The 25057-nt window shown below is 45.4% G+C and overlaps 1 protein-coding gene across 1 annotated transcript in view; it reads right to left on the reverse strand.

Moving 5' to 3' along the window:
* Galnt8 (polypeptide N-acetylgalactosaminyltransferase 8) overlaps window positions 1-24727 on the reverse strand; it is a 33430-nt gene extending 8703 nt beyond the window's left edge. The window contains exons 1-6 of the mRNA XM_051173072.1: window positions 24556-24727; window positions 20159-20405; window positions 13456-13622; window positions 9728-9911; window positions 7726-7923; window positions 7128-7242 (exon numbers count right to left, since the gene is read on the reverse strand). Coding sequence (XP_051029029.1) covers window positions 7128-7242; window positions 7726-7923; window positions 9728-9911; window positions 13456-13622; window positions 20159-20405; window positions 24556-24727 — 1083 coding nt within the window. The remainder of the gene's footprint in view (window positions 1-7127; window positions 7243-7725; window positions 7924-9727; window positions 9912-13455; window positions 13623-20158; window positions 20406-24555) is intronic.
* Window positions 24728-25057: the final 330 nt, after the last annotated feature.

Below are 25057 nucleotides of genomic sequence, written 5' to 3' on the forward strand. Positions count from 1 at the left end.
CTTGAACTCACAGAGATCCGCCTGCCCCTGACTCCCCAGTGCTGGGATTAAAGGCCTATGCCACCACCCTGGGTCTCACCCTGTAGCTCAAGTTGGCCTGGAGCTCACTATTTAGCCCACACTGGCCTCGTTGCAATCTTCCTGCATCAGCTCCTTGAATGCTGGGATCAGGGACATGAACTACCACAGTCAGCTTGGAAAACTTCCTGCTCCCACCTCCATGGCATCTCCCCAAATTCTTACATCAATCCACCTAGTCTGCCAAACAGCTCCTCTCGTGGTGTCAGTCCAACCTCCTTCTGGAAGTCTCCTGAAAGAGGCCCAAAGAAGGGACTTGCCTGCCACTCAGAATGAGGAAGCCCAAGAAGCCAGAACCTCCGTGACCTGAGCCATTCACTAGACAGCTTCCCATAATCCTTTTCTGCTAACATGTCAGACACATATTTGTAGGATGGGCAGATGCCAGAAGCCTCCTTGGTCCCCCCTCCTGGAGTCAGCATCCTCCCCCAACCCTTTCCCTTGCTCATGGGCCTGCTGCCTTCCACCCAACAAACCAGGCAGAGACAGCAGAGTGTTTTGAATATGTGTACGGTTGTGTGAGAAAAAAAAAGCATCCTGCTGGAAGACATAATCTTTCGCTGGCTTTGAAGAAGCAAGCCACTGTGGGATAAGCTACCAAATAGGGAGGAATACATATCCAGAAAGTAAGAGTGGCTTCCAAGTGCCAGTCAGCAAAAACCCCCGAATGTTGCCTCAGTTGGTAAGACTTGACTTTTGCCTCAGCTGACAGGACGTTAAGGTGCTGAACGCTATCAACATCCTGTGACCCTAAAAGCAAACGCTTCCCCAGTCCAGCCTGAGTGAGAGCCCAACACTGACTGGCCATTGGTTTCCAGCCTTGCACAGACTCCTAACCCCAGACGCTATGACTTTATGCATGCATCTTGCTGGGAGACACATGGAAAGATCTTTCCAGGACTTCCTGGCCCGGGTCTGTCATTCCAGCTACCCCAGAGGCTGCCGGAATATCTGAAAGTCAACGCTTATCTGAACTACAGAGTCAGTTCAAGGCTAGCCTGGGCAACTCAGTGGGTCACATCCCAAGGCCGAAAGTAAAAAAAGGCCTGGGAATACAGCTCAGAAGCAATGAGTCCTCAAGGCTTAAGGACAAAGAAAAGAATGCACCCTGCTCTAAGGTATCTGACTTGACCTAATGCTGTCACGCAATGATACAGAACAAACTTGTGATCTGACTGCGAATACTCAGCTCACTCTCTGAACATATGTGCTCATATGTTGTTTAAATGGTATGAGTGTGTCTGGTGTGGGGAAGGGGGGTAGTGTGTGCATGTGAATACAGGTGCCCACAGGAACTAGAAAAGGACATCAGATCCCCTGGAGATCGAGTTAAAAAATCGTGAGCCGCCTGCCATGGGTGCCGAGAACCGAGCTCTGGTCGTCTATAAGCACACTACATGCTCTTAACCACTGAGCCATTTTCCCAACCCTCCCCAAGTAGTTTTGGTGACAATGAATAAAAGAATTTTCTCATCCTTCTAGGCCAATGTCGTATTTCCTGTGTCTTCTCTTCATGGTGACCTCAAAGGGTGGCAATTTCTGGCAAAATCCTGTCAAGTTGCTTCAGTTTAGTTTGGCAGCCTCCCGCACCCTTCCCTGACCCAAGAGCCATACCCTGCCAATTCATTTGGCACAGAAGAAGTGTGTCCACCTGAGGAATGAGTCTTAAGTGACATTAAGGAGCTTTCCTCCTGAACAGTCAAGCTTGGAGTCAGGCTGGCCTGTGTTCACATCCAACTCTGCATCTGTCTGGCTGGACAAAACCCCACCTTCCCTCTGATGATACATGCACAGAGCCAGCCACCATCTCCACCATCTGGGCTGTCGGGACAACTCAAGGACATACCAAGTGCAGCAGCTAGTAGTAAGAAAAGAATAGCTTTTTCTCCAAGTCCATCTCTATCTCCTCTCGTTAGCTCTTGTAGATATTATATCCTAATCTAATTTGTTTCTGGTTTTTCTTTTTTCCATTCAATCATTTAAAACTTAAAATTCAAATACTGGGGCCTGGAGGAAGGGCTCAGTGGTCTAGAGAACTGGTCCCTGTCCCAGATGTCCTAGGTTAGATTCCAAGCACCACATGGCTACTCATTAACTGTAACTCTAATTCCAAGAAGATTTGATGTCCTCTCCTGGCCTCCAGAGGTACTGCATACATGTGGTGCACAGAACAGGCAAAACACCCACATGCATAAAAAAAATTTTTTTTAATTCAAACACAAGGTAAAGTATGTTGGCTCATGCCTATAATCCAAGCACAAGAGACGCAGAGGTAGAAGATCCCCACGAGTTCAAGGCCAGCTTGGACAAAAAGCAAGACTCTGTTCAAAAACAAAACAAAATGAAAATTTACCTTTTATTTCAGGTTTTACAGTTGATGAGATTCATGTAAGTTTAGGAAATTTAAAAAAAAACCCGTAATAATTTGCACAAGAGTCTTTGCATACATATTAAAAATAAAGATTGTTTATAAAATAATAAATTTTATCAATTGTTCTTGCTGAACACTTTTAACTTGGCTATTTCAATGAATTTGTTTATTCATTAGTTTATTTATTTTTAATTAAAATGTAATTATAAGTGTTATGCTTGCACATGCTTGTACAGCTGTGTATACATGTGCAGACCCAAGTTGACCCTGAAAGACTTCCACCGGACCTGAAGCTCATCCACTGAGCTAAGTCTCTGGCCAACAAGCCTTCGGGGTCCCCTTGTCTGCACTACACCTCCTTTCCCAAGACTGGGGTTACAAGCGTGCACCATCATGCTAGGCTTCTTATGTGAGTTTCAGGGACGCTAATGCAAGTCCTCGTGCTGGGTTATTTGCTTATAATATATTATTCCATTCTTTGAAACAGGGTCTTACTCTATAGCCCAGGCTGACCCTTGAACTCCTGGTAATCCTGTCTGAACCTTTTGTGTGCTGGAATTACAGGCACAAACCACCACCTCTGGCTTTACTATCCCAGTGTATTCTCATTTTCCAATCTCTCACCCCTTCCACAGACATGAAGTTCCTGCTCAAAACACCTGTCCTAGTACTTTTTATGATTTAACCCTCACCATGCAGAATACGTGGGAATTAATTTTAATCCTCATTTAATAACTTGTCCATGTTTGTCAGTGAGTATGTGACAGCCATATTATGAGCCCGGCAGTCCACATGTCACTCTCTGACACAATGCCTGTGATACAGGTGCTGCATGAATGCCATGTTCTTTTCTATCCATCATTCCTACACACACACACACACACACACACACACACACACACACACACACACACACACATCCACAGGCACAAATAAAACAGTGAGGAGTCAAGCACTCCATACCACTCTGATATTCTCCAGGTTCTGCTATTAAAGAAAGGCAGATCTGAGGCTGGAGAGATGGCTCTGTGGTTAAGAACACTATCTGCTCTTCCAGAGGTCCTGAGTTCAATTCCCAGCAACCACATGGAGGCTCACAACCATCTGTAATGAGATCTGATGCCCTCTTCTGGCCTGTAGGCATACATGCAGACAGAACACTGTATGCATAATAAATAAATAAATCTTTAAAAAACAGAAGGAAGGAAGGAAGGAAGGAAGGAAGGAAGGAAGGAAGGAAGGAAAGAAGGAAGAGAAACGAAGACAGGCAGATCTTCTTGGGTGGCTACAGGCTACAGGAAAATGACGAGTACATTACCCATCAAGAACATGAAAAATTAAAATCACAAGTTTATGTCACTTCTTCCTGTTAGAATACCTTCTATCAAAAGGACAAAATCAGCAAATGCTGCAAAGGACCAGAAGATAATGGAGCTCTTACACACTCGGATAAGAATGTAAGCTATTAGGACCATCATAGAAAATAATATGCAAGGTCCTTATGGTTATTGGGGAAAAATTTGCCCCCAAAGAGAGTGGTGTTATTAGGAGGTGTGGCCTTGTTAGAGGAAATGTGTCACTGTGGGGTGAGCTTTGAGGTCTTTTGAGCTCAAGCTTCCCTCAGTGAGACAATCAGTCCACTTCCTGTTGCCTCTGAGTCAAGATGTAGCGTTCTCAGCTCCAACACCACATCTGCCTGCATGCCACCATGCTCCCCACTGTGACTATAATGGACTGAACCTCTGAAATTATAAGCAAGTCACACCAATCAGTTTTCTTTTAAAGAATTGCTGTTGTCATGGTGTCTCTTCACAGCAATAAAAATCCTAAGGTACTAGGGACTAGGGTATTGCTGTGACAGGTCTAACCATGATGTTGTTTGGAGCAATATGGACTTTGGTATTTTGGGTTATAAAAGAAGTCATGCTGCATCCAGGGCCATGCAGATCTGGATGGTACGTGCTGCTATCTGATGCTATGGTGATGTCCATGGGATGTGGCTGGGAGCTTGGTCTGGATCTGTAGCTGTATTGGTGATTTTGTGTGTCAACTTCACACAAGCTAGAATCATCAGAGGAAGGAGACTCAGCTGAGGAAATGCCTCCATGAGATCCAGCTGGAAGTCATTTTCTCATTTAGCGATCAATGCCGGAAGGCTCAGCCCAGTACCATCCCTGGGCTGCTGGTCCTGGGTTCTATAATAAGGTGGGCTGAGCAAGCCAGGAGCAGCAAACTAAAAAGCAGCAGTCCTCTATGGTCTCTGTGTCAGCTCCTGCCTCTGGGGTACTGCCCTGTTTGAGTTCTTGTCCTGACTTCCTTTAGTGATAACAGCAATGATAAAATGTAAGCCAAATAAACCTTTCCTCCTCAACTTGCTTTTGGGCCATGGTGCTTTATCTCAGCAAATAGAAACCTAACTAAGACAGTGGCCCTACTATAGCTGGGGTCTGTGTTGATGTCCATGGCTCCTGTTGCCATGAGGTTCATGCAGATCCCCGGAGTCTGGACCGCCATGTGGGGCCATGTTCTTCAATTATCAAAAGCCATGTAGATGCCTGAGATCCAGGGCCATGTTAGTGTCTGAGAACCAGGCTGCCTCTAGGGCTGTGCCCATCTGAGTGTCCTGTAATGCCACCTGAGGCAGTGGTGATATCCAGACCCAGAAGCTACTAAGAACTATGTCTGAGTCTGTGGTTCTACTGTATCTGGGCTCTGTGTTGATGTCTGAGACCTGTATTTCCACCAAAAGTTACATGGGAAGTCCAGAGTTGGGGCCGTAACCTGGGGCCGTGTTGGTGTCTGGAGCCATGCCACTACCAGAGTCGTCCTGATCTGAACGGCCTGTGCTGCTGGATTCAGGATGTTGTCTGAGCCCAAGGGCCATGTCTGAGTCCATGTCCTGCTGCAGCTGGGGTCTGTGTTAATGTCTGTGATCTGTGTCACCTCAGGGAGCCATAGGAACCATATATGATGAAATCAGAGGACCATATTAAGCTAGCTCCACCCTTCACTGGCCCTAGCATAGCTGGTTCTACCCCTTACTGGATGCTACAGCCACAGAGCTGTTTATGGGAAAGGAGATACAACCCCACCAGCTCACAATGAACGAAGGAGAACTGGTCCTGATGGCATGGGCATACGGGAGCTGGCTCCACCCCTCACCTGAGACAGGTGGCCCCAGTGGCCTGTACTGACCAGCTCAACTACCACCCAGGCCCACAGCCAGGCCTGGGGTTGGCCCACCCTAACATCTACACCAGCTAGATGTAGATATTGGAATACTGGAGCTACTAAATCCCATGAAGGGACTGGTCCTGTGGAATCGCCATAACCCAAAGCAGATGCAGAATATCTGAGAGGAGCTCCGATGAGGATCCAGAGATGATGGTGTACCAGAAACCAGGGGCCCTGAACCAGACCAGTGACTCATTGTAATGAATATCCGCAGGTAAAGCTGATTGGATAGTAGAGTATACTGCCTGACACACCTCAACTCCCGATGCCACCAGGATGAATGAAGAGGTGTTGGAGAAGCAGAAAGACAGATTAGTGAGGAGGATTGACTTTTGGGGGGGTTGGAGGGATTGTTGTTGTTTGTTTGCTTGCTTGGTTGGTTTGGTTTTATTTTTTAATTTTCTTTTGGGGGGGCTGTTGAAGTAGTGAGGGGAGGAGATGAAGGGACTGTGAGGTGAGCAGAATTAGGGTGCATGATGTGAAATTCCCGAAGATTCAATAAAGAAATTATGCTTTAAAAAAAGTCTATGATGGGACTAGGTGTAGCTCTGGGTAGAGTGGTTGCCTAGTATGAAGTCCTGGGCTCTATGACAAGAACTGCTATCAGCCAGCATGGTGACCCACAACTGCAACCCTAGCACGAGGCAGGGGATGGAGGATTGCTATGAGTTTAGGGCCAGCCTGATCTACATAGTCAGGCCTATATCATCTAGGAATACACAATGAGATTCTGACTATAAAAAAAAAAAAGAGGAGATTCATGGTTGGTTGAAATCCCAGCATCTTTCAAAGAGGCAGGAGAATCTCCATGAGCTCAGGGCTAACCTTGTCCACATAGTCAAAACCAGTGACACATCTTAACAGTGTACAAAAAGATTATTCCACAACAGCCAGGGATACACAGAGAAACCCTGTCTTGAAAAACAAAACAATTGATCAAACAAACAACTTCAACAACAAATGCCATCTTACTTTGAAAAGCAGAATTCAGCCTTAAAGTTCCCGCTTGAGACTTGGGGAAGCTGAGGCAGAAGGATGCAGTTCCAAAGCCAGACCACACAATTGGAAAAGACCTTGTCTCAAAAAAGGAGTTTGGATTGTACTTCAGTGGTAGGGTGCTTGTCCAGCAAGTCTTTGGACTTGTCTTCCTCAGAGATGGTGTACCCCAATAATTAAAAATGCCCATGATCCTCTGGAGAAAAAGAAATATATTCACAGCCTCAACTGTACCACTGACCACCAAAACTCTCAGATCATATAACACAGGCCTGTACTGGAAAGTTCCTCTCCAGAGTCCTGTTGCCCACCACTTGCTTGTCAGCCTAGGGACCTGGAAATGTGACAGTCTGTCCATCTCATGAGCAATGCACTCAGCTGAGTTCTAGGATTCCAGAATTCCTATGACTCTCCAATATGTCCCACAGAGAAGAAAGCAAGTACGTACCCTCAGGCTAAGTTCCACATTCTCTCCTCCATAGACCAGCATCCCACCATCCAGAGCCCCGATCTCTACCAAGAAGATCCTGTTGGCAGCCAGGATGCCCATGATGGAAGGACTCCTGCAGAGCACATGGCAAGAGGATTACTCATGCCCCTCCAAGAAACTGGTCAGCATGGAGGGGATGACTGGGAAGCCCCACCATGGTCTTCAGAACGCCTAAGTCTCTCCTTATCCCGGAGGCTTTCTGAAACGTTCAGGCTAGATTGAAGATGTGCTCCCTGCGCCATCACCACCCATCACAAATGATACTGGAATGTCCTCTTTTCTCGTAGTCTGATAATGCTCCAAGTTGCCTCAAATACTTTCTAAAATGCTAAATACCTTTGATTTTTGTCTGAAAACCTAGCTAATGCCAAATGTCTATGGTTTCTAATCTGGAGTCAGGCCTTTGGTGTTTTTTTTTGTTTTGTTTTGTTTTCATTGCTATATGTTTTTCTTATCCTCATCTGTTCCTCCGCCTTGCCTCCATTATGATCGCCAAAGGTAGACAAGTCCTGTGCAGTTCATTCTGACTAAGCTCTCCCAGCTTACTCATACTCACTTTATTGGAGCAGTGGCATCACCCGCATCCATCCAGGCTTGTGGTATAGGATCGTACTGGCACCACAGCTTCCAGTCAAACCCAACTGCTGCCAGTTCGTACCTTTCCAGCTCAAACGTATTGAAGTTAATATTGTCAAACACAGGGGACACAACCAAAGTGCGGTCTTCCTGAATCCGAGACAAAATGGGTTCAGCCCTAGAGGAGAATACAGTAAGTACAGCATTGTGGATCAGCCTCAGGCTGGAGCAGACAGAGACATGGTGAACCTCACCCTCACACGGAGGGCATTCTTATTTCAGTTGGTTTGGAACTAAATAAGACTCTCTAGAGTCTAGAGAATTTCTTGGGTTCTGGGTAGCTGGGGCTCCTGGTCACTGAGCCAGGCCAAGAGCAGATTTGAAATTAGTGTCCAGCTATCCCATCCAAGCCATTGTGAATGAGGACTGGCAGTGTTCTACCTGAGTTTACACTATTCCTGTTTCCAAACGATGTCTGTCTTCTGTGTGATTCTCCACATTGCTCATGCAATCTTTACTTCGTGTCATTTAAGAGCTGGGCATACTGGAGGAATTGCCAGCGATTACATTCTGCATTTTAAGGATAAATATACAAGTTTCTAGTATTCAAAATCACAAAATATTTAACAAAGTCAGGGACCGGTCATCAATATTTCAAGCCCTCACCTTTTGTGGGATATTTGATGGCACTATGAAACCCAAGACTGTGTTAATAAAATCAACCTTGGACCAGGGCATGGAGCCAGCATGAAAGGAATTAGCCATAGAGAGTCCAGAGGAGCCAGAAAGACATAGAGATGCACAGGAAGGAGCAGGGAAGGACTTGGAGTTTTGTGGTCTTTTTGGTTTGGGGCTGCAGGAGAGACATTCTCTTGCTGGGCTCTGGCCAAAAAGGAAGGTCAGCTGGTTGCTTCTCAGCCTCTCTGAGCTAGTAGGTGTGGTGATTGGTAATGGTTTATTAAAGCTTGCCTAAGGATTCAGAAAGCAAAGTCAGCCACAAGCCATAGAAGCCAGGCACACACCTTTAATCCCAGCAGCCAGAAACTAGGAAATGGTGATAAACACCTCTAATCCTAGGACTCAGGATTAAGAGATAGACAGATTTCTGAGTCCAAGGCCACCCAGATCTACTCAAGAGTGAATCAGACTAAAAGAGAATTATATCTTACACCTTTAATCCCAACATTAGGGAAGTATAAAAGGCAGAGGCAAGGTCTCAGTATGAGGCATTCATTCCCCAGCCACGCTGAGGAGAGGTCACAGTCTGAGGCTTGATGAGAGCTCGGGGAGACAGAATCAGCCCATTCAGCCTGAGGTAGAGGTAAGAAGCTAGTGGCCAGCTGCTATGTTCTTCTGATATTCAGCTTGAATATCAGATTCTGGGTCATTTATTAGTTCATGTTACAAGCAGGTTTTCACCATAGCATCTGACTCGAGTATTGGTAAATAGAACGATACTTAGTAAAAACTACATTTGGTGGCAGCAGAGGGGCTGGTGCCAGCAGCGGAGTGGCGGGCACCAGTACTGCAGCCTGGGTGCCAGGGCGCTGACTGCAGGGCTCAGACGGTAATTAAAACATCAGTAGATTCAGGTATAGTCACTGAGCCGATGGAAAAGCAACACCCACCCACCTCTTTTCATGGTCTCATCCAGTTCTCTTATAGAGACAATGAGTACAAAAATGAATGTGATACAGAAATTTTACACCGTCCTGTGATGTGCGCAGTGTGCCTAGACTAGCCTTGACTTTGTGACCGTCCTGTCTCTATATCCCAATCATGAGATTAATTATGGTCATGTGTCACCACACCGGGTTTATACTGTCTCTCTATCCAACACGACTCCCCAAATGAAAGCTGTACAACCTGTCTTTGTTCAAGGATGTGGTGTCGGTGTTCCCTGCTCAACACCGTGCTGACTTGCCGAATACAATAGTTTAGTTCTGTCCTTTCCTGAAAGCAGCAGCCTTCCAGAACCTTACCATCCAACGTTCACTTCAATGTGAGCATCCAAGATGGCAACCACATCAGCTGCAGCAGCTTCCAGGCCAGTGTTGCGGGCTTGAGCCAGACCTCTTCTCTCTGTGTGCCTTATAAGTTTCAGAAGGACTGGATGGTTCTGGTTGTGAAGCTTAAGTTTTTCATCCAGCCGTGTCTTCAGTTCTCCTACACAACCATAGAGACACTGAGTGCAAAAATGAGTGTGATACAGAAATTTTACACTGTCCTGGAATAGTGGGTGGGTGATGCCGCTGAAAGGTAAGCAACTCCAGAGCCTTCACTGGGGATGCAGATACCATTTGCCCAGTGCCTACCCCCAGACATTTAGTATCATTCCTTGTTTCCTTTCCCCATCCTTGAATCTCCCTGCTAGGGAGATGCGGACCACTGGTCAAGAGTACACTTTATATACTGAGAAACTCACAGGCAAAGAAACAGGGCAGGCCTGGTTTGATCACTTAAGGTTCTAACACTGGTGGATGAGTTTGCTGAGACAGCCCAGAACGTCACAGCTTATCTGCAAGTCTTCCTAGAGAACCCGAATAAGCAGCTTTGCTTCGTTTTAAATATCCCTGACTGTTCTGATTACATCACAATGAGGACAAATGCTCACACTGATCTTCTATGCCAGCAGTTAGCTGAATCTAGCTGAAGAGTTTACTTTCAATATTATGCAAGCAAGACTCACTCTTCCCAGACTGTTTACAAAGTTTTTTTTTTTTTTCTCCCCTCCCCTCTCTTTTTGTAAAGCCTGTCTCTGCCTTTGCTAAGGCAGGCTACTAGTTGCCTTCTTTGCATATTTGAAAGCAACTTCATCTTTCACACAGATCACCAAGTAGCATGCAAACTAGCTAAGCAAATGACCCAGTTATCCACTGATGACATGTTTTTTGGCTTAGTTGGTTTTTGAGACAGAGTCTTACTCTGTTACCTAGACTAATCTCAAATTCAAAGTAATCTTCCTGCCTTAGCCTCGCAAGGGCTAGTATTACAGGCATCACTGATCATATTACTTACTTAATCATTTACAGAACCCTATAAATGATGGCACTAGAGCCTTTTCCATTTTGCAGATGAAGGGAAACTGAGACATGCGTAGAGCACAAAACTGTCCAAATCAAACATCCATTTAGTGGCACAACTGGACTCCTTTTTTCTTATTTTTAATTTTTTTTTCTTTTTAAGTCATAGTGTCTTAAACCACACACTGGCTCAAGGAACATGTGCACATCGGCTTGACTTTATTAAGCCCACTACCACCTTATTGGTTCCTCTCTCAAAAGATGAATATACACCTGAAACCTTAGGTAGCCAGCTCCTAAAAATCAACACATGGCTATGGCACTAAAATTTGTCTGGTTTTAGTTTTTATCTGTCTGTCTGTCTATTTATTTTTTAGTGGGGTTGCACACACACCACATCACATATGTGGAAGACCGGGAACAGCCTATGGGAGCCAGTTCATTCCTTCTATTGTGGGGTCGCTGGGGAATTAACTCAGGTCACCCAATTTGAAAGCAAGTAACCTTGCCCTCTGAGCCGTCTTGCTGGCCCTGGCCCCATTTTGTAACATTTCCTCCATATGTGCACAGTGGCATGTGCATGCCCACACCTGTTGTTAGCATCCGGGCACAACTTGGCGCCACCCCTTGGGGCACATGGCAAGCAGTACCCTGGCCCTGTATCAGGCACAAAAGGTCCCTTTAAGAGACAGGCTCTGCCCATCCTGCTGTCTCTGATGACCTCTGAAGAGGCAGGCAGGCCTTCTTTCTCTTTTCTTCCCGCCCCCTCCTTTCTCTCACGCCCTTCCCTTCCACCAATAAACCCCTCCACACAAACTCCACACAAACTCGGTCTGTGTTTGTCCCTCACCTGCCATGGGATCTGCCAAGGTCCCCCTCGAGCCATATTATATCAACAGCCCCTCACACAATAACAATAAATAGGATAAGTTAACAAAAATGTAATTTGATTCCAGGCCCAAGAGAGAGCTGCGAGTCATGTGACTGGCAGTTAGGATAACAGGAAGCTTTATCCGGCTTTCCTCATGAACCTGCCCTTGCAGGTGATCTTGTCTGTACGCTCAGCGCTGCTGACCCACTACAGAGTCTTGAATTAAGTTTCCCGCTATGTACCATGGGATTACAGAACTCTTGTGTCCGTGTGGGAAGTGGGTGGATTTTTTGAGATCATCCATCTCAACCTGTGCATCATTTCTGTGAGTCCCAGAGAAGTGAGAGGTCTTGTCCAAGGTTACTCAGACAGCACCAAATGGGGCCTGGGCCTTCAGCTGCCCAGGATGCATGTCTAGCTCTCCCTTTCTCATCAGCAGAACCAGGCTACAAGTTGGTGCCCATCTCCATGACCAGAAATGAACGAAACTAGTTCTCAGTCATGATTTCCAGTAGTATTTTGCTCTATCAATTTATCTTCTCCTTTCTCATTGAATTGGTTATAGCAGTAGAATGGGGATGTGTCTAAATGAAGAGTAGTGTTTTTCAGCAGTGGAGTATTTCACCCCACACCCTCTCTTTCTCTCTTTGCAATGACCTTCAGACTCAATAACCCATCTCATCACTCTCATCCTTAAAGATGCCCATCCTTAAAGATGAGGGAATAAAGACCTACCACTTCATAAGTTCACCCAACTTGAAAATCCTTCCTTATCATCAGCCTGGACCTTTGGGTCTATAATTAAATCTTAGTTTCTTTTTATTTAATACCCAAAATTAGTAGAACTAAGAAAGCAAAATCATGTTAGCTGTCCTTCTTAAGATGATTACAGTAATCAACAACCACATTTTACCTACAAAGAAAATGAATCAAAGAGATGTTATAGTTCGTAGGGATCTATCCTTTAGGGGTTATGAATTTAGAAGGCAAAGACTCAGGCCCACCATGGTGGTGCACCCCAGTAACAAAGCTGGAGAGAAAAGATGGGGCAGAAGGCAACCCAAGCTGCACCTTCATGGTTTGCGTAGCATTCAGGAAACCACAGATTCCATCCTAGCATTGCATGAAATGAACTTTGTGGTATATGTCAGTCATCCCAGCACTCGGGAGATGAAAACAGTGACCAAGCTTTGGACTAGCTTATGTTACATGAAGCCATGTCTTAAACAAAAAAAAAAAGGGGGGGGGAGCAATCAAACAAGTCTATAAATCTACAGTGTGCCATGTGTCCTAATTAGGTAGGCAAAACCTGGGGCTGGGCGGCCAGGGGACAAGACTTGCTGCCATTGTGAGTAATCCCAGGTCCCGAAGATTTCTTTCCTTCAGCCTTCCTTACCTGAGAAGTGTGGCCCTTGCCTTATATAGGAAGGTTCTGAATCCCTTCTTGGAGTCTGAGGGTCAGCTTGGGGTCTCATGCATCTCAACCCTCAGGTCTCCTTTACAGTGCATGCTCAGAGCCCAGGTGATTTTGGAGTCACATGGTTCTGCACCTGACCTCCAAATTCACACTGACCTGCCACACAATGTGGATACCCGATTCTTTTCCTGTGCCTTTGTGTCTTGTGCGTTTGAGATGATGAACTGTACTACTGGCACCATGAAATGTAAATGTGTCCAGCACAAATAGACCCTCCCTAAATTATCCTTTACTTTCCCCTCGGGGAGACCCTCACCATGTCCCAAACTCCCTCCTTCCAGCCAAGCTCAGATGACCAATGGTAATCATGCTTGCTTATCCTTCCCTCAGGAGCCTCACCGTGGGAGCTAAAGTCATCCACAAGGATAATCTCCTTCAGCAGCCGAGGAGGGGTCCGGTTGATAATGCTGGTGATAGCCCTCTGGAGGATGGACAGAGCTTCATTCATGAATATGAGGATGACACTGAGGGATGGGAGCTGGGCAGGGTATGTCTTCTGAAGACACCTGTAAGACACCATTCTTTGGAACACATTACTCTTTAATTATTTAAATATCACTGTCCAGTCTTCCTCTTCAGTGTATATGGCATTCTATTCATCAACTCACTAAACCTCAAACTCAGTGGGTGAAGGATAATCTCAGGTCTTTGTCCAAGAAGCAAAAAAGGTTTTTATCTATTTGTTCACTTTTTTTTTCCTGCTTACACAGAGGAAGCCCATCTCCGTTTCACTCATCTACAGACATGTTGTATAGCAGACGCCTTGAAGACATTCCTCTATTTAACTATGGCTTCAAATCTATCAACCAAGCCATCATTTAAAAACATAATTATTGAGAAATAATGTACATGCAATAGAGTTCACCTATTTAAGAGCATGTAATTCCCCTAACTTTGTCAGTCACAGAGTGGAGTAATGATTAGCATTAACTTAGTGGGGGTGAGGGGATGTATGTGGAGATCAGAGGTCAATGTCAAGTGCCTTCCTCAATTGCTTTCAACCTTATTTTGTTGATACAGGAATTCTCATTAAACATGCATCGTTTCAATTAGGCTAAGATGGATGGCCATGGAAACTCCATCTGCATCCACCTGCTGCCAGCCCTGGATGACAGATATGCTGGGCCTCTGAACTCAGGTCCCCATATTCGTGAAGCAACCATTTTACTCACCACACCATCTCCTCAACCTCTAATTATAGAAAAAAAATTATCATGTATAAAGAAAGCCTAAAACATTACCAGTTATTTGCTATTTCTCTCCAACCCATCTGTCTATGTCCCCTCAGCCATAGGCATACACTAATTGAATTTCCATTTTTATAGACTTACCTGCCCTGGAGCTTTCATGCAAATGAAAAACAAGTTATATATTCTATTGGGCATAATATTTTCATCAGTGTTGCAGCAGGTACCAATAGCTTTCCTTTTGTGGTCAATTAACATTGTACCAAAGAGAGCTAGCATATACTGCTTATCCATTTGCCAGCAGATGGATATCAAAGATATTTAGGATGTTTTTGCTTTGGGGCAATGATAACAGTAATTAGAGGAGCATTCTTTTATTTAGATTGTATTTTATTTATTTATTTTTTTACATTCTAATCCCAGTTCTTACTCCCTCCTCTTCTCCTGCTTCCCCCCACCCCATCTCCCATCTGCTCCTCAGAGAGGTAAGGCCTCCCCTAGGAAGTCTACTAAGTCTGTTGCATCATCTCTGTGGCAGGACCAAGCCCTCCCACCCAACCCCCATCCCCTGCCTAAGCGGCCTGTGCATTAGTGTTAGATCTTGGACCCACTGCCAGTGGCCTCATATATTGTCCCAGTCACACCACTGTCACCTATATTAAGGGAGTCTAGTTCAGTCTTACGCAGGTTCCCCCTTTGTCAGACCTGAGTCAGGGGTCTCTCACTAGCTCGGGTCAGCTGATTCTGTGGGTTTGCCCATCATGGCCTTGACTCCTTTGTTCATATCATCACTCCTCCCTCACTTCGATTGTACTCCAAAGAGTTCGGCTCAGTGTTAGTTGTGGATTTCTGCATCTGCTTCCATCTGTTTCTGAGAGAGGGTTCTAGCTTCTCTGGGATTGTGAATTGTAGGCTGGGTATCTTTTGTTTTACGTCTTGTATCCACTTATGAATGAGTACATAATAAATTTATCTTTCTGGGTTTGGGTTCCTCACTCAGGATTTTTTTTTCTCATTCTACCACATTTTCTCTACTCATTCTTCTGTTGAGGGACATCTAGACCATTTCCAAGATCTGGCTATTACAAATAATGTTGCTATGGACATAGTTGAGCAAATGTCCTTGTGGCGTGAATGTGCCTCCTTTGTGTATATGCCCAAAATGGTATTGCAGGGTCTTGAGGTAGATTGATTCCTAATTTTCTGAGAAATCGCCATACTGATTTCCATAGCGGCTGTATTGGTTTGTACTCCCACTGCAATGGAGGAGTGTTTCCCTTTTCCACATCCTTTCCCACAGAGTTGTCATTGGTGTTTTTGATCTTAGACATTCTGATCAGTGAAAGATGGTATCTCAGAGTTGTTTTGATTTGCATTCCCCTGATGACTAAGGATGTTGAGCATTTCCTTAAATGTCTCTGCCATTTAAGATTGGTATGTTGAGAATTCTCTGTTTAGATCTGTAACCCATTTTTAATTGGATTATTTGGTAGTTTGATGTCTAGCTTCTTGAGTTCTTTGTATATTTTGGAGATCAGCCTTCTGTCAGGTGTGGGGTTGGTGAAGATCTTTTCCCATTCTGTAGGCAATCATTTTTTCTTATTGGCCATGTTCTTTGCTTTACAGAAGCTTCTTTGTTTCGGGAGGTCCCATTTATTAATTTTGCTCCCAGTATCTTTGCTACTGGTATTCTATTTAGGAAGTGGTCTCCTATGCCCATGCATTCAAGGCTACTTCCCACTTTTACTTCTATGAGGTTCAGTGTGGATGGATTTATATTGAGGTCTTTGGTGCATTTGGACTTGAGTTTTGTGCATGGGGATAAAAATGGGTCTATTTGCATTCTTCTACATATCAACATCCAGTTGTGCCAGCACCATTTGTTGAATATGCTTTCTTTTTTACATTTTTAGCTTCTTTGTCAAAAATTAGGTGTTCATAGGTGTGTAGAGCAACATTCTTAAGCAAGCTTCTTTTAAAATTATTTTTAATTTATGTGTATGGGTGTTTGCCTACATATATACGTATTGTGCCATATGCATGCAGTGCCTTTGGAGGCAGCAGGAGGGCATCAGATTCTTTGGAAATGGATTTACAGATGTTTGTGAGCCTCAGCATAGGCAGTGAGAACAGAACCTTAGTCCTTTGTAAGATCAGCAAGTGTTCTTAACTGCTGAGCCATTTCTCCAGCCCTTGAACTTTGCCAGCATGCTTTCATTTCTCTTTCTTAAAATGATTCAGTCTATGAAAGACCACATATACAAACATGGTTGCTAAAGCTTTATGTTGCCCAATGATGTCTCAGCTGTCTTGGTTTGTGTAAACACACCCTATAACGTTTGTACTATGACAAAAAAATGACTTAATAGTACATTCCTCTGAACTCAGCCTATAACTAAGTGACACATGACTTTAATCCGAGTCACCAAAGTAAATTGGGAATGTGGAGGTTGAAGGGGTGAGTGTAAAGATTTCAAAACTACAATCTGAAGAAATTATAGCATATGACTTTTCTTTTTAAGCCTGGCATCCTAGAAGTTGACCTGGATCAGAGTGACTTACTGTTTACACTGTTCAGAAGTTGGGATGATGGCCTGGGTGACAAGAGGCTTCAGCTGCCCTTTGATGAATCTGTGTGTAGGCTGAGGAATGGTGATCAGCCTTTCTTGCCTGCTCATCTGGTTGTTGCTGGGTGGGTCCAGCCCAGTGCTCACACACAGGCGTGAGATCCCAGGGGGCTCTTCTTGGCTGTATTGTCCTAGCTTCTGTTAGATTTCTGAATGTTCCACCTTCGTGCACAATACTACCTATAATATGAGCCATGAGTTTCCTCTTAAATATTCTCCACCAAGAATGCATGGATAAGCAGGCATGGTGGTATCATGCCTTTAATTCCAGCACTGGGAAAGCAAAAACAAGTGGGTCTCTGTGAGTTTCAGGACAGCCAGAGCTACATAGTGAGACCCTAAATTAAAAACTGTTTCAAATGAGACCAGTTCCTTAAAAAGAGCAGGGAAGGTTTTCACTGGGAATTCCATGCTGGACAGAGCTTCTGCACTGGGCTTCAGGGTCTGAGGGTGCAGACAGCAGCTCACTTGCCCTGATCCAGTTACACACTGTTCTGCAAGCAGACACAAGGGACAGGAGGGTAGGAAGGAGGCAGCAGCCCTTGGGCTCCCCGACTTTACCATTCCAGTACAGAACTCCCTCTGTGTAAGCAAACTGGGCAAAGGCAGCTGGAAGCCAGCATTCTTGGTCTGGTGCAGTTGGAGTTAAAACTCTATCCTCAGAGCAGGTGTGAGGTGAAGGAGGAGGCAGAGCTGAGGAGGTTGTGGGAGTCAGGGTTGCCTCAGCCACCTCTGTAGGTAGAGGACTTGCATCTCAATGAGGGGGATGGGGAGGTGTGATGTGTTTTTAGTTGGTTTGCCCTTCCCAGGGCTGAAACTGCAGCCCAAGGTAAATACAGTGGCAAGAGGCCCCTTGACCACTCCTACCCAGAATAAAGAACTTGGCATAGAATATCATTCTCCAGAACTGGGGGGGGGGGGGGCAAACAATGGCTCACGGGACACAGCCTCCCACTGAGCCTTGTTGAGACATTCTTCACTTGCTGTGTATCCTCAAGATGATTTCTGGAAATGCTGCCTGGCACATGGCTTTCTCCAGTCAGATGGTTGTTTTGTTGGAGGGGAGAGATGTTTCAGCATTCTGCCACTCTGGTAGGAAATCTCAATCCATACTTAAAAGAAAAATGAAAGTGGTCGTCAATTTAGTTTTACTTAGCCACATTTGTGAAGCCTTTGTATTAAGAACTTCTCTCACTGATCTGACAAAGTAAGAGGCAACTTAAGGGGAAAAGGTTCAAGAGGGTACAATCCATCATGGCAGGGAAGGGTTGACAGCTGGGACAAGTAACCGGGGCTCCCACATGCCACACACAGATCAGGAAGCTGAGGAGACTGTGCTACTGGCACTGCTGGCTTTCTCCCCCTAGAAACCAGCTCAGAGAAGAAAAACAGGGAGGGAGGGAGGGAGGGAGGGAGGGAGGGAGGGAGGGAGGGAGGGAGGGAGGGAGGGAGGGAGAGAGGTTGCAGTTCAGTAGAAAAAGAATGCATCCAAATAGACACTTCTGAATGAAAAAAAAAAAAGACATGCAAATGGATAAGAACATAAAAAGGTGTTCATCAGTAGACCTCAAATTTTTAAATAAATAAATAAATAAAACACAACGAGATCCCATCTCACAACCAGCAGTGTAAGGATTCAGCCATGCTGGCCTGCCCCTGTCACCTGGGAGAATGCACTCAGGCAGTACTCTGGTCAGCCCAGGGTTCCATGAGTACTAGTCTGCAGCCAGGCTTTCAAAAGGCTAAATACAGAGTTACATATGGACCTAGCAACTCTACTTCAAGCATCCACAAAAGGAAGACGTTCGTTTGTTCTCATACAAACTTGCACATGAAACAGCCCTTCTTTGAAAAACCCACACCCATGTTTCTGGGTGTGTCTCCTCCCTTTTGAACACCTCTCCCTCCCCTCACCTTTGTGGTTAACATGTCTGTATCAAACCCCAATTCAGCACCATTAAAAAAGCAAAATAGGATGGCATTAATCACAGTAGCCCACACCTGGAAACAACAGAACAGCCATCAGCTAATTACTAAAAGCAAAGTGCCACATATCAATATAAAGGGGAAATATTGGTTCACATTATTAGCTATTAAGTGGATAGTACTTTGGACACACTATAAAAAATGAAAGCACACACACACACACACACACACACACACACACACACACGTATACATGATTCCATGCTAAGAAAAGTCCAGAACAGACAAATCCATAGAGATGAGGAAGCTGAGGGGGAAATGAACCGTGAAGAGTACAGGGATTCTTTATGAGATCAAAATGTTTTCAGATTGTGCGGCTTGTGCACAACTCTGAACATACTAAGAACCATTGCTGGACATAGAGGTTCATACCTGTAATACTAGCACACTAGTGGTAAAGGGGATCTCCAAAAGCTGCAGGTCAGCCTCAACTATGTAAGGAGACCTGTCCCCATTAATTCATTATTTAGAATAGAAGCCACTTATTTGTATCTGTCAGCAAATCTATACACCTCTAATCCCAGTGCACAGAGGGCTAAAATGAGAAGATCAGGAGTTCAAAATCATCCTCAGCCACAGAGAATTTGAGATCCGCTTGGGATATATAAGATGTGTCTCAAAAAACAACAAGAACAACAACAACAAAGAGTGTTTTTTGTTTGTTTTGTTGCTGAGATTTTGTTTTGGGGTGGGGGGGGGCATAAAGAGCTAGAGCAATGGAGAGGGAAAATGGGGGCGGGCTGCACCCAGGACAGACTCTACACATAGATTCAGTAAGGAACAGGAGGACCCAAGCAGAGAATGAGGAAAAGCCAGAGCTCTGCCCTGGGGTCTTTGTTTGGGAGAGGATTAGTCCCATGCTGTGGGATCTCTTCCTGGGTGTCCTCTCCCTCTCTCCAGGGAGCTAGAGCATTTGAATTAGTCCATTCCTTTCTCTGATGTGCCATCATAAAAAATTAAAAACAAGAGGCCAGGCAGGCATGATGGGAGGGCACACTGTAATGGAGCCCTGAGAGAGCTGAGGCAAGAGGATGTCTAGTTTGGGGCCAGCCCTGCCTACGTGGTAAGAACTTACCTCCAAACAACAAAACTAAACTAAACACATCAAGAAAGAAGTCTGCTCATCCCCTTCCCCACAGGCCTCCGCCCCTCACCGGACTTTCTACTCCTTCACTTGCACGAGGCAAAGTTCATCACCAAACTACACTGAGGTCCGGCAAAGCCACCCCTGGTCCAGAGCACCTGGCATGGCGGGTGTCAGGGATGCTTCGGTTATAAGGCAAGTGGTCACTGAGGAACACGTTGTAACCGAACTCCAGGAACAAGTACTGAGCCTCTTTCTGCTGTGCCTCGGAGAGTTCCTTCCCCCGTTGCTGGAAGAGCTTCTTGAGCGCCAACCTGGCTTTCACTCCTTTCCAACCGGGGTGGAATTCAGCATTTCCCCATCCCATGTGGCCTTGTTGCTTCATAATCAGTTTCAGACTCTCTCCTGCAAATAAAGAGGACGGGGTGGTGTGAAGACATTTCAGCCCATCCTTAGGGAAGTGGGCACTGCTTTCCAACCTAACTTCCTCTGGACCGTTTTCTCTCTGCTACACTTTGCACCTGCAATGTTCCTGCAAGAGGCTCGGGGTTCTGAGGCATGGTCGTCTTCTCCAGTGCATTAGAAGGGTGGAGACTTCAAGAGATAAGCTTAATTAAGCATCTTCCAAGTGTATGGGGACTGCCCTTCAATGGGGCACTGGAGACCTGGCCAGTGTTTCTTTTGCTTCTCACTTTCTTGCCGTTATCTGCTTCCTTCACGGGCACCACAACATGGTGTACTGCTTCATCTGAAGCTCAAAGCAACCGTGCCAACCAATATTGCCAATCAACCATGAACTAGACTTCCAAAGTGCCGAGCGAATATACAACCTTTCTTTTTATAACCAGATGGGCTCAAGAATCTGTCACACTATAGAAAGTTGATTGGCATATTCTCCAAACATTAGACCTTATAAGCTCTTGTCCCCGGGAAGATGATTGGTAAAGAAAGAGTCCTTGTCAAAGCTGTTCAAGACTTCACTAGATGACATAGCTTCCCTCTTCAGCACCATCAAAACCTACCCACATCTCACCTGAATTTGATCTCAGAAATGACTCATAATAAGACTATTTTTCAGAATGATACCTGAGAGTCACATAAGAAATATCAATGATTGATTTTCTTGTTTTGGGGCATGTGTATTTAATGTAGAAATTCCCCAAATCTATCAAATCAGAATCCCAGGGCCAGGTAAGGGGACAGACAGACAGAAGGTACTAGAATGTTCACTTGTTTCACAAACATCACGCTATTAGTAGCTAGCAAAGACATTTTAGAGTGTCTAATCAACCACCCATCCCCTCACATCTCACATGGTTGATAATATCAGGAACTTTTAAGCTAGGGATGAATTAGGCCTACATTTCTAGTTTGTTTGATTATAATATTATCTTCAGGTGCTCATGGAAAATGCAGGATCCCAGGCCTTTCCTAGACACACTGATCCATTGGTCTGGGATACAGTATAGAAGCGGTTCAATTGGTTTAGCTTGGTTTGTTTTCCACAGTTGCTCCTGATAATAGCCACACTCATTTGAGAATCATGATCTTAACCGAACATAATGATCAGATGGTGATACAGGTAGAGAAATGTCCACACAGAGGAGGCCTAAAGGGCACAGTAGATCAATAATAGCAATGATGCATCCCATTCAGAAAGTGGCCTGCAGACTCCACCGCTTCCTCCACCCCTGTTAACTTCCCCCTGACAACCCCAAAGGGAGGGAGGAATGAAGAGAGAGAGACCTTGAGACAATGGGGACGAAGGCTTCCCACCATAGAACCACTTGCCCCTCCCCCAGCTCACTTTAAATTCCAACCAGACTGGCAGGACCCCTTTACCCCATCCAGAATCTTCTTTGTGTGTTAGACAGAAGTATAGTTCTCCTGGATGACTGCAGCCCAGGCTTCCCAGCCCAGCAAGGCACCATCCCTCTGCATGGCTCCTCCAAGACACAAGCCCATCCCCTGCACCACAGCACATGGCTTGTTGAGCATGTGTGTGTTTGAGTCCAGAGGCATGCATAGCCCTCCAAGATGGCAACAGGAAAGGCTACAACTGGGAGGCGAATGTGTACAGGGGATGACATAAGATGGGCTCAAGGAGACAAGGGGGAGCACATGGTCTCCAGTCTGATACCTGGGAAACCATAAGACCGACCCAGACCCCCTGAATGTGGTGTTAGTGAGGAGGACTATGCAGTCTATGAGTCCTCTGGTAGTGGATCAGTATTTATCCCTAGTATACGAATGGACTTTGGGAGCCCATTCCACATAGAGGGGTACTCTCTCAGCCTAGACACACAGGGAGGGCCTGGGCCCTGCCCCAAATGATGTGACAGACTCTGATGATCCCCCATGGAAGACATCATCCTCCCTGGAGAGCAGAAAGGGGATGAGAAGGGAGTTGGGGGGGGGCAGGGGAGGTTGGGAGGGTCTGGAAACTGGGGTTGACATGCAAAACAAGCTTGCTTCAAATTTAAATAAATATATACATACATACACACATTTACATATACATACATACTTCAAGGAGAAGAAATGAACAGTAAGAGATATGCTCAAGATAAAAAACCTGGGGGGAAGATAGTGTTTGGTCTTTTAAAGGAGACTGTAAATGCCCTGCATGCTTGCTCAGGTGGAGAAGAAAAGTGAGAACTTGGTGCAGAGTGTCCCAATCAAATTCCACTACTATTCATACTGTCCCATACCAAGCACATGTTTACACAATGGTGCTGAGTGTCCCAATCAAATTCCATTATCATTCATACTGTCCCATAGCAAGCACATACTTACACAATGGTGCTGTGTCCCAATCTAATTCCACTACTATTCATACTGTTCCATAGCAAGCACATACTTACACAATGGTGCAGAGTGTCCCAATCGAATTCCACTACTATTCATACTGTCCCATACCAAGCACATGTTTACACAATGGTGCTGAGTGTCCCAATCGAATTCTACTACTATTCATACTGTTCCATAGCAAGCACATACTTACACAATGGTGCTGAGTGTCCCAATACAATCCCACTATTATTTGTACTGTTTCACACCAAGCACATGCTGACACAATAGTTCCTGTTTCCCCTGGCCTCAGAACCCATCTCTGAATCTTTTTATTTGGTTAATTAATTTGTGTGTCTTTGAGAACACACACGAGCCACCCCTCTCCTTCACTCTGACCGATGATAAATGCTCAGGTCTCATTTTATTTATTTGCTTCCTTGTTTGTTTATAAGAAGAGTCTCCTATATCCTCTGCCGTGTTGTCTATGGTGACTTTGAACTCTTGACCACAAGTATATGGCACCTTGTCTGGTTGTCATGTCTCCATCTTTTTAAAAGAAAGACACTTTTCCTGGACATGACAGCACATATTTATAATCCCAGCACTCTGAACATTAAAGCAGGAGGGCTGTAAGCTGCATGTCAATAACAATAACGGCACTGTCCTTAGTTCTGGCTCCACACTGGTACCTCCCCCCCCCCCAGGACCACACTCCTAATCTGGGTTTACACAGTCAATGCCTCCTTTAAAGGATCAAGCACTTGATTCCCAGATGCAGGCAGCAGAGACACAGAATCACAAACTATCCCAAAGCACTTTGAAACCTTACCCTGAAGTTTAAATAAATAAGCTAAATTTGAACATATATCAGTCATGTATGGTGGTGCGCACTATAATCCCAGAACCAGGAGGCTGAGGCAGGAAGATGGCAAGTTCCCGGACAGACATGGCTACATGGAGACTCCCAGACCACCGTGAGCTATAAAGCAAGATCTGGTGTCAAAAAAGGAGGTGGGGTTGGGGGTGGAGGTTCATATTACTTTCTGTGTACCCCCTTTGAGGGTCACTGTCACAGTCTTCACTTGCTCAGAGTCGCACACCATATGTCCATATTAGATCCTTGGCCCTCTAATAAGTCCACTATATAAGCATGATAAGAACTCTGCAAAATGAATATCTTTGCCTTAGATGGCCCTTCTCTCAACATTCCCACTGTTATATTATTTTGGGATCACAACCTGTACCCCAAAGTCAGATCCTCAACGAGCCAATTAAAAGCGGAAAAAGGAGACTTATTCAACATAGCTAAGTTGGCAAGAGAAACAAAGAGATCTAGGGGAACCTCCCCCAACCCCCGCTGTCAATCAATTTTCTGTGTCCTGAAGTCAGATAAAGTTTAAGTAGAGGTCCAACAACATGCACATCTAAGCTGTCGATTGTCAAGATGTTGTTGCCACCCACCGCTAACCCATTCTTGTCTGGGCTCCAGTCTCATCTGTATTGGTGATATGACAAGTTATTAAAACCGTGTGAAATCTTTCCCAAGATACCCCTCTGGCTGATACCCTTACCTTCTCCCAGCATGAGATTCCTGGGGGAAATTCCCTTTTCTTTGGAGTCCATTGTCCAACAGTGTATCGTCAGATTGAAGACTTGGCCTCTACCTTGGTTTTTTTCCTCCATGCCCCCCCTTTTTAAGTTCTTGAAGCTCCTTCAGCCTGCACCCCCTAGAGTTTCCCTTCCCAATGGGTGTAGAACTTACCTGAGCGGTGCACATTGTTCTCCAGGGCCACCACAGAGTCCTCCTTGTGGAGGCTGCCCACAACCCAGTTGTGTATGGTCCTCTTGCTGTAAAGCACCAGCAGGATGTTGGCTGCGACCAGAGTGAGCACAGTGCACAGGGACTTGGAGCAGTTCCTCCTCCACAGCCTCATCATAAGCCTGGGGAGCCTCACTTGCTCCCTGTGGCTAACCAGGCAAACCCAGGAGCAGAGCCCACCAGCCAGGCTGTCTCAGCTGGGTGGCAGCCTAAAGATGACACCCTACCTGCTAAGCCTATGTTCTCTGGCTGGAAAAGCTGTCACAAGCTGCCTGGTTTGTCTCTAAAGAGTGTCAGGCTTGGGCAATGGACCAGGGCAGCCACCCAACAATTTCGAGATCACTTGGATGCACTCGGCATCATCTAAGAAGTCAGGGGCATGGCAGTGGCTCCTCAAATTGCCTAGGGGAAAGCCCTTCTTCCATTGGACTTTAGGGTTCTGCCT

This window comes from Phodopus roborovskii, unplaced genomic scaffold (assembly GCF_943737965.1).
Source record: "Phodopus roborovskii unplaced genomic scaffold, PHOROB, whole genome shotgun sequence".
Classification (NCBI taxonomy): domain Eukaryota; kingdom Metazoa; phylum Chordata; class Mammalia; order Rodentia; family Cricetidae; genus Phodopus; species Phodopus roborovskii.